This window comes from Heterodontus francisci, chromosome 11 (genome assembly GCF_036365525.1).
Source record: "Heterodontus francisci isolate sHetFra1 chromosome 11, sHetFra1.hap1, whole genome shotgun sequence".
NCBI lineage: Eukaryota > Metazoa > Chordata > Chondrichthyes > Heterodontiformes > Heterodontidae > Heterodontus > Heterodontus francisci.
The window spans coordinates 94,709,089-94,725,166 of record NC_090381.1 but is presented as its reverse complement, the minus strand read 5'-3'; the positions used below and the strand labels follow the sequence as shown (position 1 = coordinate 94,725,166).

Sequence of the window (16,078 nt, the reverse complement as noted above, 5' to 3'; positions counted from 1 at the left end):
TTTACAAGTTCAACATAACTTCAGTTCTGATGAAAGGTCACTGACCTGAAACGTTAACTCTGCTTCTCTCTCCACAGATGCCGCCAGACCTGCTGAGTATTTACAGCATTTTCTGTTTTTATTTCAATATAATCTCCTCGCTCTGGTACTCTATGGCTGTATTATTAAAACCTGGGATACTGTATGCTTTATTAACTGCTCTCTCAAACTGTCCTGCCACCTTCAATGACTTATGCACATATACAGCCAGGTCCCTCTGCTCCTGCACCTCCTTTAGAATTGTAACCTTTATTTTATATTGTCTCTCCATGTTCTTCTCACCAAAATATATCGCTTCACATTTTTCCGCATTGAACTTCATCTGCCACCTGTCCACCCATTCCACCAAATTGTTTATGTCCTTTTGGAGTTCTACACTAGCCTCCTCACAGTTCACAATGCTTCCAAGTTTCATATCATCCACAAACTTTGAAACTGTGCCCTTTACAACAAGGTCTAAGTCAATTAATATATATCAGGAAAAGCAAGGGCCCCAACACTGACCCCTGGGAACTCCACTACAAAACTTCCTACAGCCCGAAAAACATCCAATAGCAATCACTCTTTGTTTCCTGTTACTCAGACAATTCTGTATCCATGTTGCTACTCTTCTGTTTATTCCATGAGCCCCCTAGTCTGTTGTGCGGCACTATATCAAACGCCTTTTGGAAGTCCATGTACACTGCATTGTCCTCATCAATCCTCTCTGTTACCTTTTCAAAAAACTCCAGCAAGTTAGTTAAACATGATTTTCACTTAGGAAATCCAAGCTGACTTTCTTTAATTGACCCACATTTGTCCATGTGACTATTAATTTTGTCCCGAATTATTCTTTCTCGAATTTTCCCCACCTCCAAAGTTAAGCCTACATGCCTACAGTTGCTGGGCTTATCTTTACACCCTTTTTTGAACAAGAGTGTACTGTTTGCAATTCTCCAGTCCTCTGGCACAACCCCCAAGTCTAAGAAAATTATGGCCTCTGCAATTTCCAGTCTCATTTCCAATCTCGGTATACTTGGATGTATCTCATACGGTCCTGCTGTCGTATCCATTTTAAGTACAGACAGCCTATCCAATACCTCCTCCTTTTCAATATTAAACCCCTCTAGTGTCTGAATTACTTCCTCCTTCACCATTGCCTGGGTTGCATCTTCTTCCTTAGTAAAGACAGATGCAAAATATTCATTTAATAGCTCAGCTATGCCTTCTGCCTCCTTGCACAAATCCCCTTTTTGGTCCCTAATCGGCCCCATTCCTCCTTTGACCACCCTTTTACTATTTATATGTCTATAGAAAACTATGGGATTTCCTTTTATGTTAACTGCGAATCTCTTTTCATACTTTCGCTTTGCTTTTCTTATTTGTTTTTTCACTTCCCCTCTGAACTTTCTATATTCAGCCTGGTTCTCAAAACCTGACATCTGTCACAAGAACACTTTTTCTTCTTTATCTTATTCTCTACCTCTTTTGTCATCCAGGGAGCTCTGGATTTGTTTAGCCTACCTTTCTCCTTCGAGGGAACATACCGCAACTGTGCCCAAACAATCTCTTCTTTGAAGGTAGCCCATTGTTCAGCTACTGTTTTTCCTGCCATTCTTCGACCCCAATTTATTCGCCCTAGCTCCATCCTTACCCCATTGAAGTTGGCCTTCCCCCAGTTAATTATTCTTACTCTGGATCGTCCTTTGTCCTTTTCCATAGTCAGCCTAAACATTATGATGCAATGATCATTGTCCTGTAATTGTTCTCCTACTAACTCTTGATCCATTTGTCCCACCTCATTCCCAAGAACCAGGTCTAGCAGTGCCTCCTTTGGACTAGAAACATACTGCTGTAGAAAACACTCTAGGAACTCTTGCTCCTCACTGCCCTTTACACTACTATTATCCCAGTCTATGTTTAGATAATTAAAGTCCTTCATTATAACTACCCTATAATTTTTGTACCTCTCTGTAATTACCTTGCAAATTTGTTTCTCTACTTCCCTCCCACTAGTTGGTGGCCTAACGACAACACCAAGCAATGTAACTGTACCTTTTTTGTTCCTTAGCTCTAGCCAAATAGATTATGTCCTCGATCCCTCTAGGACATCCTTTTTCTCCAGCACTGCAATGCTCTCCTTAATCAATACTGCCACCCCTCCCCCATTTTTCCCTTTCCTATCTTTCCTGAACACCTTATATCCAGGAATATTTAACACCCAGTCCTGCCCTTCTTTGAGCCAGGCCTCTGTTATAGTCACAAGATCATATTCCCACATGGCAATCTGCACCTGTAACTCATCAATCTTATTAACCACACTCTGTGCATTCACATACATGCACATTAACTCTGATTCAGACTTTATTACTTTATCCCTTACTCTGACCCCTACTCTAGTGCTATCTATCTCTCCCAGTATCCTGTGCACCTTGGTATTCCTCTCTGATATTTCCACCTGGTTCCTACACCCCTGCCAAGTTAGTCAGGACTTACTTCTTTTCACAGAGAGTTCTCAAACTGTGGAACAAGTTACCAGCTTAGGCAGTGAATGTGGATGTAATGCAAATGCTCAAGCAGGAGCTGGATAACTGTGGCTGATATCACAGAATTTAAAAGGTAAGTGGGCTATTGGGGGATGTGTCCTCAACTCGCTGTGATCTCCTGGAACTTGCTTGATCGACTTTGACTTAGATTGATCTAGTTTTTTTTCTCTGATATGTGCCTCGACTGGGAGATTATATGGCTGGTTATATAAAGCTCATTGTGTGCTTAAATTGCACTATGCCAATATAGGGCAGGCTTGATGGACCAGCTGTTTTCCTATTTGTCTTGTTTGTAAGCTTGAATGTCTAACTGATCTGATTTTGTCTCTGATTACTACTAACTTCTATGTTAGTGCATATAGTAATTATTATTTTATTTGTCACATTGCATTGCACCACCATTTATAAAGTTGGCAGGTCATTTCAGCCATCTTTGTATCAGTATGCTAGAATTCCACACGGTTATCTTCAAGGAGATATCCTTCAAACACATAGTAACTTCTTTCCTGGAATGAAAATATTCACCGTGCCACTTGTGACATCCTTACTGAAGAAAAGGAGCAAACAATGAAGCTCATTGAGAATTTATCGTACCTGGGACACAAAGGCATTTGTAACTCGTTCCAACGCTGCGGCAGCTGCCATGGGAGCAGGGATTAAGTGCACAGAAGTCAATTAGCTGAGCACAGAGTGGTCCAGTATAGGCTGGACTGCAGTTACAACTATACGACGTGCCATCTGCAAAGCAGGTCCCATTGTTCTGGCAGGGTGACGAGGCACAAGGATCAATCTTCTGCTCACATGCCAGGCCTGTAAAACCTGTAATTTAAATCATAGACAAGCATGATATTGACACACAGAGTCAAAATAAACATGGTGGCCTAGTACATATATGCTCAGTCTTAGGGACAAAAGTGACACAATAGGGATGAATTTCTTTGGGTTCTCCTGCTCCGCTAACAACTTGAGCAGAAATCCCATTTACATGAAAAAACAGGGGGGAGGATTTTAAGGCCTTACTGGAGCCCAGAATGGAGGCAGACGGGAGTAAGGCTCGCGCCGCTGGCCTGTGTTCCCATTCCTTGGCTCCATCCTGTCCTCAGGACATTTTCCCGGAGGTGGGATGGGGGTTGCGGTAGGGCTACATGCCCGCGAGTGGCAGGAAGCCTATTAAGCCACTGAAAGGCCTATTAAGGCCTGTTATCGGAGGCCATCTGGGATTTTTCAGTCGGCCTCCAGGTTTCTGGAGGCAGCGGGGGACAGATTAGCTGCCTGGAGTTGGCCTCCGGGGGACGGACTGGGGACCAGCACTCCAGGCAGGTTCAGAGGCCTTTTCTGTCTGCCTGGATGCAGCAGCTGCCGCAGGCCATTCTGTAGAGGGCTCCCCAGCCACCAATCCAGCATACAGTGATAGATCGGCTGCTGAATCTACGTCTAAAAATGTTGGAGAGAGGGCATGTCCATTTTGGGGCGCCCTCTCCCTCATTTACCTGCCATAGCATCCTGCTGCTCCTTTCAAGCTGGAAGGCCTTTGATTGGCCGTTTAGCTTTGAGAGCCTGCCCACCATCCTTAATTGGACGGCAAGGTCACCCTCTGGTCATTAATAGGCTGCTTTAGGGAAAATTACAGTGACTGTTTCCCACACAGTGTGGCTTCTGATCCCCATTTGAGCCTGATGGCAGGAGCCCACAGAGAAATCCGGCCCAGGGTTTCTGCTGAACCTCCTCTGATATGACAATGGAGAGGAAAAAGCCCCAAGAAACATCCGGCCTCCAGTGACAGTCTGGAGCAGTCATTGACAATTGGCAAGGTAATTTGCCTGAATCTATTGTACAAGAGTGGATGCTGTAATTTTGTCAAATATAAAAGCTTTCAGGAACTGGAAAGTTATTGCGGCAGGTAAACTGTTATATATATATATTTAAATAACTTGATGGAGGGAATTGTGATCCTAAAATCTTGTGCAGTTTAAACAGTATGTTGGTTCAGCAATTTGAATGACATCCTTGTGGTGTCCTTTTTTTGATTTATTTTTTAGAGTGGACTAATGTACAAATCAACACCCAACCTGAAGAATACTCGTGAAATGCAACCATTCAGAACAAAGCAGTCTGTTTGTTTGGGGCCTCTGCCATTAGATTAAGTATCTACCACTGACTCACTGTGGCTGTAGTATGCACCATCTAGCAGCAACACATTGTCAAGCTTGCTGTGACAGTACCTCTTTCCCCCATGGCCTCTATGACCAAGGACAAGCAATATTGTCATATCCAAGATCCCCTCCAAATTATATACACCACCCTGAACTGGACACATATTGCCATTCTTTCATTGTTGCTGGGTTAGTATCTTGGAATTTCCTGCCCAACATCATCAGGGCCGAACCGTCACTACGAGGACTGCAATGATTCAATCAGAGGGCAGACCTCCACCTTCTCAGAGCAATAACTGTGGCTTTGACAGTATCGCCCACATCTCAAGATTAAAAAAAGTGATATTTCCACACATTGAATTTCCAATCATGGTATTGAAGTTGGTACCATGAACAAGTATTCCTCAATAAGGGATAATAGCTTGAGGCTTAGGTTTGTGTGATACCTAATTTGGCAGTTGAATCATGTTACATAAAGAAAATTAAATGGAAATGACTCATTGAAATTCTGGCTCACCCCTAAGGTATCAAGGTCTGAACATGGCAGTGACTTGTTCAAATAATTGTCCCAAAATTCCATGGGCTGTGATCTTAGCACTTGTGCTGGTACTGTGCCCACTGGTGCCCTCCAACATTGACCTGCACTGGAATTTGCCTCCTAATTGGCCTAACTCTAATTTAAGATTGTGCCCTCTTGTTCTGGATTCCTCCAACAAAGGAAATAGTTCCTACACATCTACCCTATGATTTTCTAACATTTTAAACACCTCAATTAGCTCACTTCTCAACTTCTAAACTAAAGGGAATACAAGCCAAGTTTAAGTAACCTGTCCTCATAATTTAACCTTTTAAGTCCTAGCGTCATTCTGGCGAAACTGCCAGGACCAATATTGTATCTGTGCACTAGCTCCTCATGATTTTAGCACATGGGCATTGAAATCCCTTTGCTGCTCCACAGCTCCTATATTCTCTCCATGAAAAAAATATCCCAATCTGTCTTTCTCATATCCAAATTGGATAACCTCACTTTTCACACAGCAAGAGCTGGTAATGGTTCTAGATCCATCTTTTGTTTCTTTACTTTTCCCATTACCACCTCTTTTTGTCTTGCACCATCATTCATTTTGTCATTTCACTTCTCCTGCCTTCCATCATACCCTTTTGTTGTTTCCTCCCCCTTCTTTCCTGCCTTTGTCCTGCCTTTGTACTTGCTTAAAAACTGTTAAATCTCCAACTTCTTCCAGTTCTGACTAAAGGTCATTGACCTGAAATGTTCATTGTTTCTCTCTTCACAGATGCCGCCTGGCTTGCAGTGTATTTCCAGAATTTTATTTTTTTATTTCAGATTTCTAGCACTTCCTCACATTGAACACCATTTGCCATAGTTTTGTCCACTCACTTGAGTTTGTCAATGTTGCTTTGTTACTTCTTGCTCCCATCTACACAACTTGCTGTGTCTCTTAACATAGCGTCAACTGTAAATTTGGATATACAACTCTCAAAATTCCTTCTTCCGTCAGTATTATATATCTGTTTAGTGAAATACTGAGGCCACAGTACAGATCACTGGGAACACAACCTTGGCACCTCCCGGCAATCAGCAAACACCCGCTCCTCCTCGTCTTACCCAGTTACTGACCCATGGCACAAGGGTACCTCCAATTTTACAAGATTAAAACTCTACTTTTGTTAATCTGACCCAGTTAATCAGTCTCCTTATTAAAGCTACACAAATACACTTATCTAAATACTGTGGAATTTAGGATTGAGAATGAGCACTTAGTATGTTTCTTGACCACAATTTGCCTTTGATGAGTAGTGCTGTCTTATCTGATCGATCCCTTGTTTATCAGAGTCCATCAATAGTCCAACCAAGGCTCTATAATCTTTCCCCCGGGAGATCTCTGTATTTTTGTAGCTACGTTAACCCTACAGCGTCAGATGGGTAACAGCTTTCCTACAACAGGGAGGGAAAATTGATGGGTGAATCAACTTGGACCTGCTGTCCCAGTAGCCAGTTACTGGCAATGGCAGATGGATAACCCAGGCCATTTTCCCAAAACTGTGCAGACAACAGAGCAGGAAGACCCATAAAGAGAGGACACAAACCAATTCAAATTGCTGAACGCCCACCTCCAAAAAAATATAAGGGGCGACAATGCGATCCCAGCTGTGCAGCACTAGCACTGCAACTGCAGAAGCACTGAACACACTTGGCTACAAATGAGCTGGCCAGTTCTCAGTGTGTCAGCCATCAGGGGCCATGTTGCCTGTCCCATAAAGAATAATATTTAAAAAGCATATCAGATAATTCGACCATTCAGCCCAGCTAGCCTGCAGCAGTACTTTTAAAAATTCTTTTTCCAGTTAACTTTCACTCCCTTCTCTCGAAGGCACTGGGGTAAGGAATCAGGGGTGAGTTTGTAGCAGGAGCCAAAGACAACTGCTTAGGTCTCCCCAGTGCTGTGGTGGAAGAAACTGCAGCTGATCCCAGACTGGTTGTCGGACAAGCAGTCTGATAATTAAGAGGCAGTGACGGGGTTGAGAAAAATGGTACAGAGATAGAGTTGGGCATCGTCAACATATATGTGAAAGCTGACCCCATGTCTGAAGATGATGTTGGCAGAAGACCATATGTAGATGTGATTTAAGGATAAATTTGTTACCTGTATTGAACGCTAATGTATCAAACCATTTCCAAGTCACTTCAGTGGAATTTCTGATTCTAGTATTTCACTTAAACGTAATACCCTCATGCAAGCTTAAACTTTTCCCAGTTATTTGGTTTTCAATGGTCAGTTGAGAAAGTCAATCCACTTCTTAACTTTACATTTGAAACAATGGCATATTCTATAGTCAATCATATAAAATCTTCTGGTTTTTTAAAATTAATTATCTATTGTATTGGTTAGATTAGATTGCTGAATGAGTAATGATGAGTTCCCCCCTTCCCCACCTTGGTGGTGCCAGCTTTCCCTGGAGAGGAAAATGAAGGCGCGTGAGTGCCGCCCGTCGTGCTGAAGATCCAGAACTGACAGTAAGATTGTGGGTAATTCAATTTAAATGCATGCAAATAGATAATTTCAATATTTAAAGCATGGTCCCACTGCAGAGTGGCGGGTGTGCCACCATGGAGCTTCCCAGTTGCCGAGAAGGTCGGGCCCAGCAATCCCAGCATTGAGCTCCGTGACGGGCCACTGCCACGCCGATCTACTGTCCTCCCCTACCACGAAACTCCACGTCAGGAGCTCAACAAAATCTAGCCCTATTTGTGTAATTTATGTAAATTTTGATGCAGAGACATTTTGACCTATGGCTTATCTTTCCTTGCAGATATTATTCCTGTTCGCAATACCTCTGGTGTCTCCAAGGATCTATCCTCGGTCCCTTCTATTTCTCAACTACATGCTGCTGCTTGACGACATCATCCAAAAACACAGCTTTCACACGTATGCTGCTGACACCCAGCTCTACCTCATTACCCCCTCGCTTCACTCCTCCGCTGTCTCTAAACTATCAGATTGTTTGTCCGACATCCAGTACTAGATTACCAGAGATTTCCTCCAACTAAGACCAAAGTCATTAGGCTGGATCTTTCCCTTAGAGGTGGGAAACCGAAGTCGGGACCGTTTCTGGGTTCCAAACCCACCCCTGGAAGGGGAAACATAATTAAATCCTGAGATTCATGGGGGCGACCACTTAATTGCTATGGAAACGGGTTTCGTGGCCAATTAATGGCTGTGGAGGGTGGAAATGGAGGCGTGCCATCTCAAGTGCAGGCCAGGTTTAAACTCACCATGGCAGCCATTACTGTGGCTGCCATTTGAATGGTGAAAGTGGACAGTGAAGAATCATAGTGAACTTTGGGCTGAATTTTTCATTTCAATGATGTCTCAGGAGAGTCGGAGGCATGGATCCAGAGGCAGGTCAGTCCCTTGTTTCTCATATGCTGACCTCAAGATCATTCAGGAGGCTGTTGGCCCTGGCAAATTGGGTACTTATGGTGGAGATGGTGATTACAGAGGGAAATGCGCTCTGGGGGTGAATTGCACTCACCCAGTCTGATAGCCTGACAAACACGGAGTTACATTGGGAAGCCTCAGCCCTGCAGAGGCCTCTGCTCTCCAAGGCGAGCTCTCATGATCTCTTCTTGCATGTCCCACAGATGCAGACGACCAACCAAGGAGACCTTCTCCCTCTCTCTCAGTGGCCCCAAATGACAACCAAAGAACCAAAAAAAAATCGTCATACCTTACAAGTCCACCAATGCAAATACTCTCACCCTGGTGGGTCCTCGTGCGAGTTTAAGGTGGCACTGGGTGAGGATCACAGCACTCGTGTGCAGGAGGAGGAGCCAGAGGCAGAGGCAGCAGTGGGCAGTTCCCCTCAGAGGAGGAAGGACAGACAGAGCCTTGCTCAGCTGAGTACAGATAGATGCAGGGCCACAGAAGTCTCAGGAGAGGAGGCTCAACCTAGACCAGCAGCAGGGGATGTTCTCCCACATGTCGGAGTTCCCTGAGGCAGTGTGAGGTCATGGACAGAAAATGTAAGTCCATCCAGCTCATGTGTGGCACGATGGCTCAGGGCTTTTAGCGCATGAGCTCCTCCATTGAAAGAGTGACCAACCTCGTGGAGAGTCATATGCGGCAGCACTTGGAGTGCTAGCAGGAACTGTGCACTGACGTTCACAGGATGCATACCACACTGTGGACCAGTCACTGGTGCTGATGGCACAAAGATGTTTGGAGGGGATGCCAGTTGCGCCCCAGCTAGTGCTCCCCTCCAGCCATCTGGAGAGCCAACCAAAATCTGAGGATGTCACCGAGGAGGATGTGTGCCACCCCTCATGGGGTGCCTAATCATCTTCGGCTCTTTGGCTCTTCTGACAGTGGGAGCATCTGTGCCCCCACAGGCACCTCCACGATGTGGTGACCTCCATATGCATCACAGCTGCAAGCTGAGACAAGTGAGCAGGCAGCCTCTACTTCCTCCAAGGACAAAGGGGGAGTACCGCATAGAAGTAGCCGAGCGTGGATAACCGTGCCACACGGAGCACTGAGTGAGTCACTCAGCTGTCTTCTTGCTGTAAATGTGCACTGTTTTCTTTTCTGAGCAATATGTAAATAACAACACTTGAAGCCGCATGTGTTAGACTCCTTTTATTAATGGTGGGACAAGAAAAGAGGTATGAGGTGGTGAAGGTGAGCAAGGATTCCTCAATGGTGATGGCAAAGCCTCTGGGCAGATATGCTTCCTTCATTGGTGGTAAGAGTTTAGATGTTCCAGGCTGCATCTTCAATAGATGTATTAGCACAGGCAGCTCAGACCGAGTTCCATACCATGTCCTCATCCTGGATCAGAGGGGCTTAATTGAAACATTCCTGCATCAAATGAGATGTCATATTCATGGCATCCTGATGAGACTTTTGTGCCCTGCATCATGCCCGGCCTGTGCAGCCGGAGCATCTGATGTTTTGCATCCTCCTCTCAAACTCTTCTTCCTCCTTCTCTCCCACCTCCTGCTCCTCCTCTTCCTCCAATGAGCTGTTTCTTTCCAGGGCCACACTGTCCTCAAGGTCCACACCTCTCTGGAGGCCCATGTTATGGAGTGCGCAGCAGACCATCACAATGAGTGAGTCCCTTGCAGGAGTGTATTGTAAGGTGTCACCCGATCGGTCCAGGCACCAGAAATGCATCTTCAGAAGCCTGATGGCCTGCTCAATGGTGGTCCTAGTGAGCAGGTGGCATTAGTTATTTTGCCTCTGTGCCTCTGTCTAGGACTCTCGTAGAGGAGTGAGTAGCCATCTTTTCAAGGGATATCCCTCGTCCCCTGGGATTGCGATACTGCCCTCTCCCCACCTTGGTGAACACGGCCGGCACCAGGAACAGTGTAAGGAAACTGACACGCCATTCCTCTTACTCTGGCCCTTCTGTATTTGGCCCACCATTGATGGTTGTACCTTCAGCTACCTAGGGTTCACACTTGGGATTACTCCTCTTCCTCCACCTTCCTCTCCTCCTGTAAACCCCTCTTTACCCTCCTCTTTGACCAGTTTTTTGGTTAATTCCCCTCATATCTCCTTTGGCTCAGCATCCAATTTTTCTTTAAGCCTCTTTGAAGTGCCGTAGGCTGATTTTCTAAATAAAAGGTGCACTGTAAAAGCAAATTCTTATTGTTGTTTTTTATCTCTCACCCTTCTTTGTGTTCAACTCTACTACATCTAACAGGCTAATCCATAATTCAGGCTCTGTTATTCTGCACCTTCAACAAGGAACTGCATCCAATTACCAAGCCATCTTGATAACTGAAAGAAACAATTTTGTTAAATGAAAAAATGTTTAATCTGTTGAACATTGCACAAGCCTATTAAAGGATCGGCACATTAGCTGAGGGACTGTAGAAGCAGTGCAGGAAGTGGATTTGTTTTGCTGCAGCTAATCCCATTATGTTATCAGAAACAATACAGATGAAAGAGCAGGCATGGAGTCAGAACTGCACCTCACAGCAATTTGTTTCCATAGTAATTGCAATACTTACTTGACCATTTGTTCAACAATCTTATTCCTGAAATACAGTAGCACCTTGGTGGCAACTGTAATGATCTTATTGAAGCATGAACTACTAAGGGGAACAGTTATTGCATGTACAATTAATGGTCATTTAGTCAGACAAGGACTTTTTTTCCCATCTTGTTCCACTACACCTCCGGGAGTGGGTTTGTGCTACTACATTTGGAAAACCAATCTAAAAATGCAATATAACTTTCTCTATGTCATCCTAAATTTCATTACCTTGATTTAAGTGAAGGCCAGCTCCAACTCATTGTTTCATAGCAGTTTTGCTGAAACGATATAACAGCTAGCCAGCGTCAGTGGACTGTTTTTATGCTCCGGAATCCATTGACTGACCAATGCAATGTTGTTTGATCAGAAAATAAGGCTATGCCATGGAGATTTTATCCAGGTACTAGAAATACTAGCAAGTTTCATGAAGAAAAGTCACAGGCCAAATCAAAGACAGTTAGCATCTTGGATTTCAGTGCTTTACTGAAAGGAACACTTGAAAACCAGCTTTGCTACAAAAAAAAACTGAATTTGGACATTGCTTCTTCACGAGTGCTGCCCAAAATAAGCCATAATACTCCAGCTGGGGACGAAGCAGTGTTTTATGAAGGCTTAACATAGCTTCCTTGCTTTTGAACTCTATGCCTCTTTTAGAAAACCAAGGATCCCATATGCCTTTTTAAAAGTCTTTTCAATTTGTCCTGCCACCTTCAAAGACCTGTGTATGTGCACCCCTAGGCCTCTGTTTCTGCACCCCTTTTAAAATTGCATCATTTATTTTATATTACCTCTCCTCATTCTTCCAACCAAAATGAATTACTTCATGCTTCTCTGCATTAAATGTCATCTGCCATTTGCCTTCCCATTTCACCAGTTTTTCTATGTCCTCCTGAAGTCTGTTACTATCCCCCTCACTATTCACGACATACATGAGTTTTATGTCATCTGCAAACTTTGAAATTATGCCCTGTATACCCAAGTCCAGATCATTAGTATATATCAAAAAGAGCAGTTGTTCCAACACCGACCCTGGGGACACTAATGCACATTTCCCTCCAGTCTGAAAAACAACCTTTCACTGCTACTCTCTGCTTTCTGTCCCTTAGCCAATTTTGTATTCACACAGCCACTGCTCCTACAATCTCTTGGGCTTCACATTTGCTAACCCGTCTATTTTGTGATATCTTATCAAATGCCTTTGGAAAGTCCATCCACACAACATCACCTGCACTACCATTATCACCCCTCTCCATTACTTCATCTTTCGTAACTTTGATTATTTTATTGTTCTCTGCAGTAATAGTTTCAGGATACAGTTTGACTTACAGTATCATGAATATATAACATGACTAGGTTTAAGAAATGGCCCATAGAGCCATTGTCCTCCATTGCCAACTCTTCAATAACCACTGCCAGGAGACAAAATCCCCAGTGCACTATTAAAAAAGCAACATTTATCACTCAACCAACATCATATAACAGAGTAAAAGGAAAATACTGCGGATGCTGGAAATATGAAATAAACACAAGAAATGCTAGAACCATTCAGCAGGTCCGGCAGCATCTGCGGAAAGAGAAACAGAGTTAACGTTTCGGGTCAGTGACCCATCTTTGGAACTGGCAAATATTAGAAATGTCAGAGGTTATAAGCAAGTGAGGCGGGGCAAGAGATAACAAAGGAGAAGGTGTAGATTAGACAAGGCCACATAGCTGACCAAAAGGTCATGGAGCAAAGGCAAACAATATGTTAATGGTGTGTTGAAAGACAAAGCATTAGTACAGATAAGGTGTTAATGGACTGAATATTGAACAGCAGCAAGTGCAAACATTAAAAAACAGTGGGTAAGCAAATTGAACAAACTAAGATGAAATGAAATAAGTGCAAAAAAAAATGGATTGTAAAAAATGTAAAAAAGAAAAAAAGAAAAAATAACTAAAAATGAAAGTAAAATGGGGGGCTGTCATGCTCTGAAATTATTGAACTCAATGTTCAGTCCGGCAGGCTGTAGTGTGCCTAATCGGTAGATGAGATGCTGTTCCTCGAGTTTGCGTTGATGTTCACTGGAACACTGCAGCAATCCCAGGACAGATATGTGAGCATGAGAGCAGGGGGGAGTGTTGAAATGGCAAGCAACCGGAAGTTCAGGGTCCTGCTTGCGGACTGAGCGGAGGTGTTCCGCAAAGCGGTCACCCAGTCTGCGCTTGGTCTCCCCAATGTAGAGGAGACCACATTGTGAGCAGCGAATACAGTATACTACATTGAAAGAAGTACAAGTAAATCGCTGCTTCACCTGAAAGGATGTGTCTTTCAACACACCATTAACATATTGTTTGCCTTTGCTCCATGACCTTTTGGTCAGCTATGTGGCCTTGTCCAATCTACACCTTCTCCTTTGTTATCTCTTGCCCCACCCCCACCTCACTTGCTTGTAACCTGTGACATTTCTAATATTTGTCAGTTCCGAAGAAGGGTCACTGACCCGAAACGTTAACTCTGCTTCTCTTTCCACAGATGCTGCCAGACCTGCTGAGTGGTTGTAACATTTCTTGTTTTTATTTCATATAAAAGATTATCTGGCCATTTTTCTTATTGCTATTGTGGGACCTTGCAGTCCACAAATTGCCTGCATTCCCCTGCATTACAATGGTGGCTAAACTTCAAAAGTAATTAATTGATTGTGAAGCTATTTTGGACAGACTGAGGTCACTATATAAATGCAAGTTCTTTTTCTAGGCAGTAATGCAACCCCAGAACTCAGCTGGAATTTACAAACTGCTCAACTTTGCACTCACTGGCCAGAATCTTGTGGAGGGCTCCAGCGCCAGTCTGAAAAGGCGGGTAGAAACCTGCCTCGACCTTTTTGCACCACCCATCCTCCCCCCACCCCAGTGTGATCCTCCATTGTTCCGAGGGCAAAGTTTCCGGCGCGGGATCGCCATCTCTTTAAAGAAGGGGTTCCCACCTCCAAGAGCTGCTGGCCAATCACAGCGCCGGCACCTCAGCAGTATCACTGGGCATGGTGGCCACTGCTGATAGTGGTGAGGCCTTGGACCCAGGCCCAGCGCTGGAACCACAGACCTCATATAAGTGTGGGGAAGGGGTTCACCGCGGCCAGTCTGGAAGGCCCTGGTGATGAGGGTGGGTGGGATGGGCGTGAAGTCCAGGGGCATAGGGATCCATGGAGGTGGAGGTTTTGCCATCAGGGGTCCTCCGTGGGCCACAAATTGCCCATGGATGAGGGACCCCCACAAGCCCGCAGGGAGGGCGCCTCAGGGAGGGAGTCTGTTAATAGACCACTTAAGGGCTTCAATTGGCCTCTGGGCAGAAAGCCATTAACAGCCTGGCAAAATTGCTTAGCGACTGGGCAGGGACAGGCCCTCCACCACCCCCTGCCACCCGTTGAGATTCTATGGGTTCCCCCTGCCTCTAAACACCACTTCAAGGGGGCCCATAACATCTAGCCCAGAGTTTCTTATATCATTAAAACCAGTCATTTACTGTTATCCAATTTATTGCTCTTTATATCACAGATTTGCAGGTTTTGAAATTGGACAAAATGACCTTTTGTGGACAGTGGGTGAGAATTGAAGTGTATCAAAATCCATTAAAAATTGGGCCCAATTGTCATAATGTCCTGAGGGATCCTTTATAGACAAATTGCAAATATTTGTATTTATTGATGCATTCAATTTATTTGGATAAATTACCAGCTATGTTACTGGCAGCTGCAGTTAGGAGACTGCACAGATGCTTTGATAATGAATAGTTAAAATATTATCCTCTGAGTGGAAAATGCAAGTCAACAGTGAAATGAGTTAAAACAACACAGAAAATTCTGGAAGTACTCCGTTGCTCTGATGAAAGGTCATTGACCTGAAACGTTAACTCTATTTCTCTATCCACACATGCTGCCTGACCTGCCGAGTATTTCCAGCATTTTCTGGTTTGCTTTCAGATTTCCAGCATCCACAGTATTTTGCTTTTTTATTAGTCAAATTATTTAGTTGTAGTCAATGTTGGTTCCGATGCCGATAACAATTTTGGTGTCTTCCAGCATGCAAATCTTTATTCTGTTTCGAAGTATGAAATGCTATTATGTTGTGCAGTATCATAATATTTATTGAATAAATGAGAACTTAACTCTCCATCCTCCCCACCAAATGAAAATGTAGGTCTCTTCCACTTCTGACAAGAACTACTACTACATTCTTTGATAAATGTGTAAGGCTCAATTAAACCATGATTGCAAGAGGTCTTTAAATGATCAGCCAGCCTAAGAGTTGGCTTAGTAAATAATAATTTGAATGATATTTACATTTATATAGCACCTTGTCACTTTAATAATGTCTCACAGCACTTCACACACTGAATCTTATTTGAAGTGCAATGTGGAAGAATAGGTCGTAACCATTCCATCCCAGCAATGTTCAACAAACAGCAGGGACTCGTGATCAGATCGTCTTTTTCAGTAGCATTGGTTGAGGAAGAAATGTACGGTCATGTGTCTGGGAGAATTTCTTTCTATTGTTCAGATAATGCCATAGGATAGAAAAGACCTCAGTCACTTCCACTGCTAACAATGCAGCATTTCTCCAGTATTGCACTGAAATGCCAGCCTAGATTATAAACTCAGATTCTGTTACAGTGCTCAAAGCCACAATCTTCTCACTCAAGACCTTAACTGAGCCAAGCTGACACATCACAGTCGTGCACATAGTCCACTTTTTTGGCCAGAGTAGTCAGTATCAATTGAATCTGACAGAATGCTCAACGCTGGGACTAAAACTTTCCACTGT

The 16,078-nt window shown here is 43.9% G+C and overlaps 1 protein-coding gene across 1 annotated transcript in view; it reads right to left on the bottom strand.

The window, feature by feature from the left end:
• Window positions 1-16,078, bottom strand: part of dner (delta/notch-like EGF repeat containing) — a 342,780-nt gene that overhangs the window by 32,667 nt on the left and 294,035 nt on the right. The window contains exon 8 of the mRNA XM_068042557.1: window positions 3,159-3,383. Coding sequence (XP_067898658.1) covers window positions 3,159-3,383 — 225 coding nt within the window. The remainder of the gene's footprint in view (window positions 1-3,158; window positions 3,384-16,078) is intronic.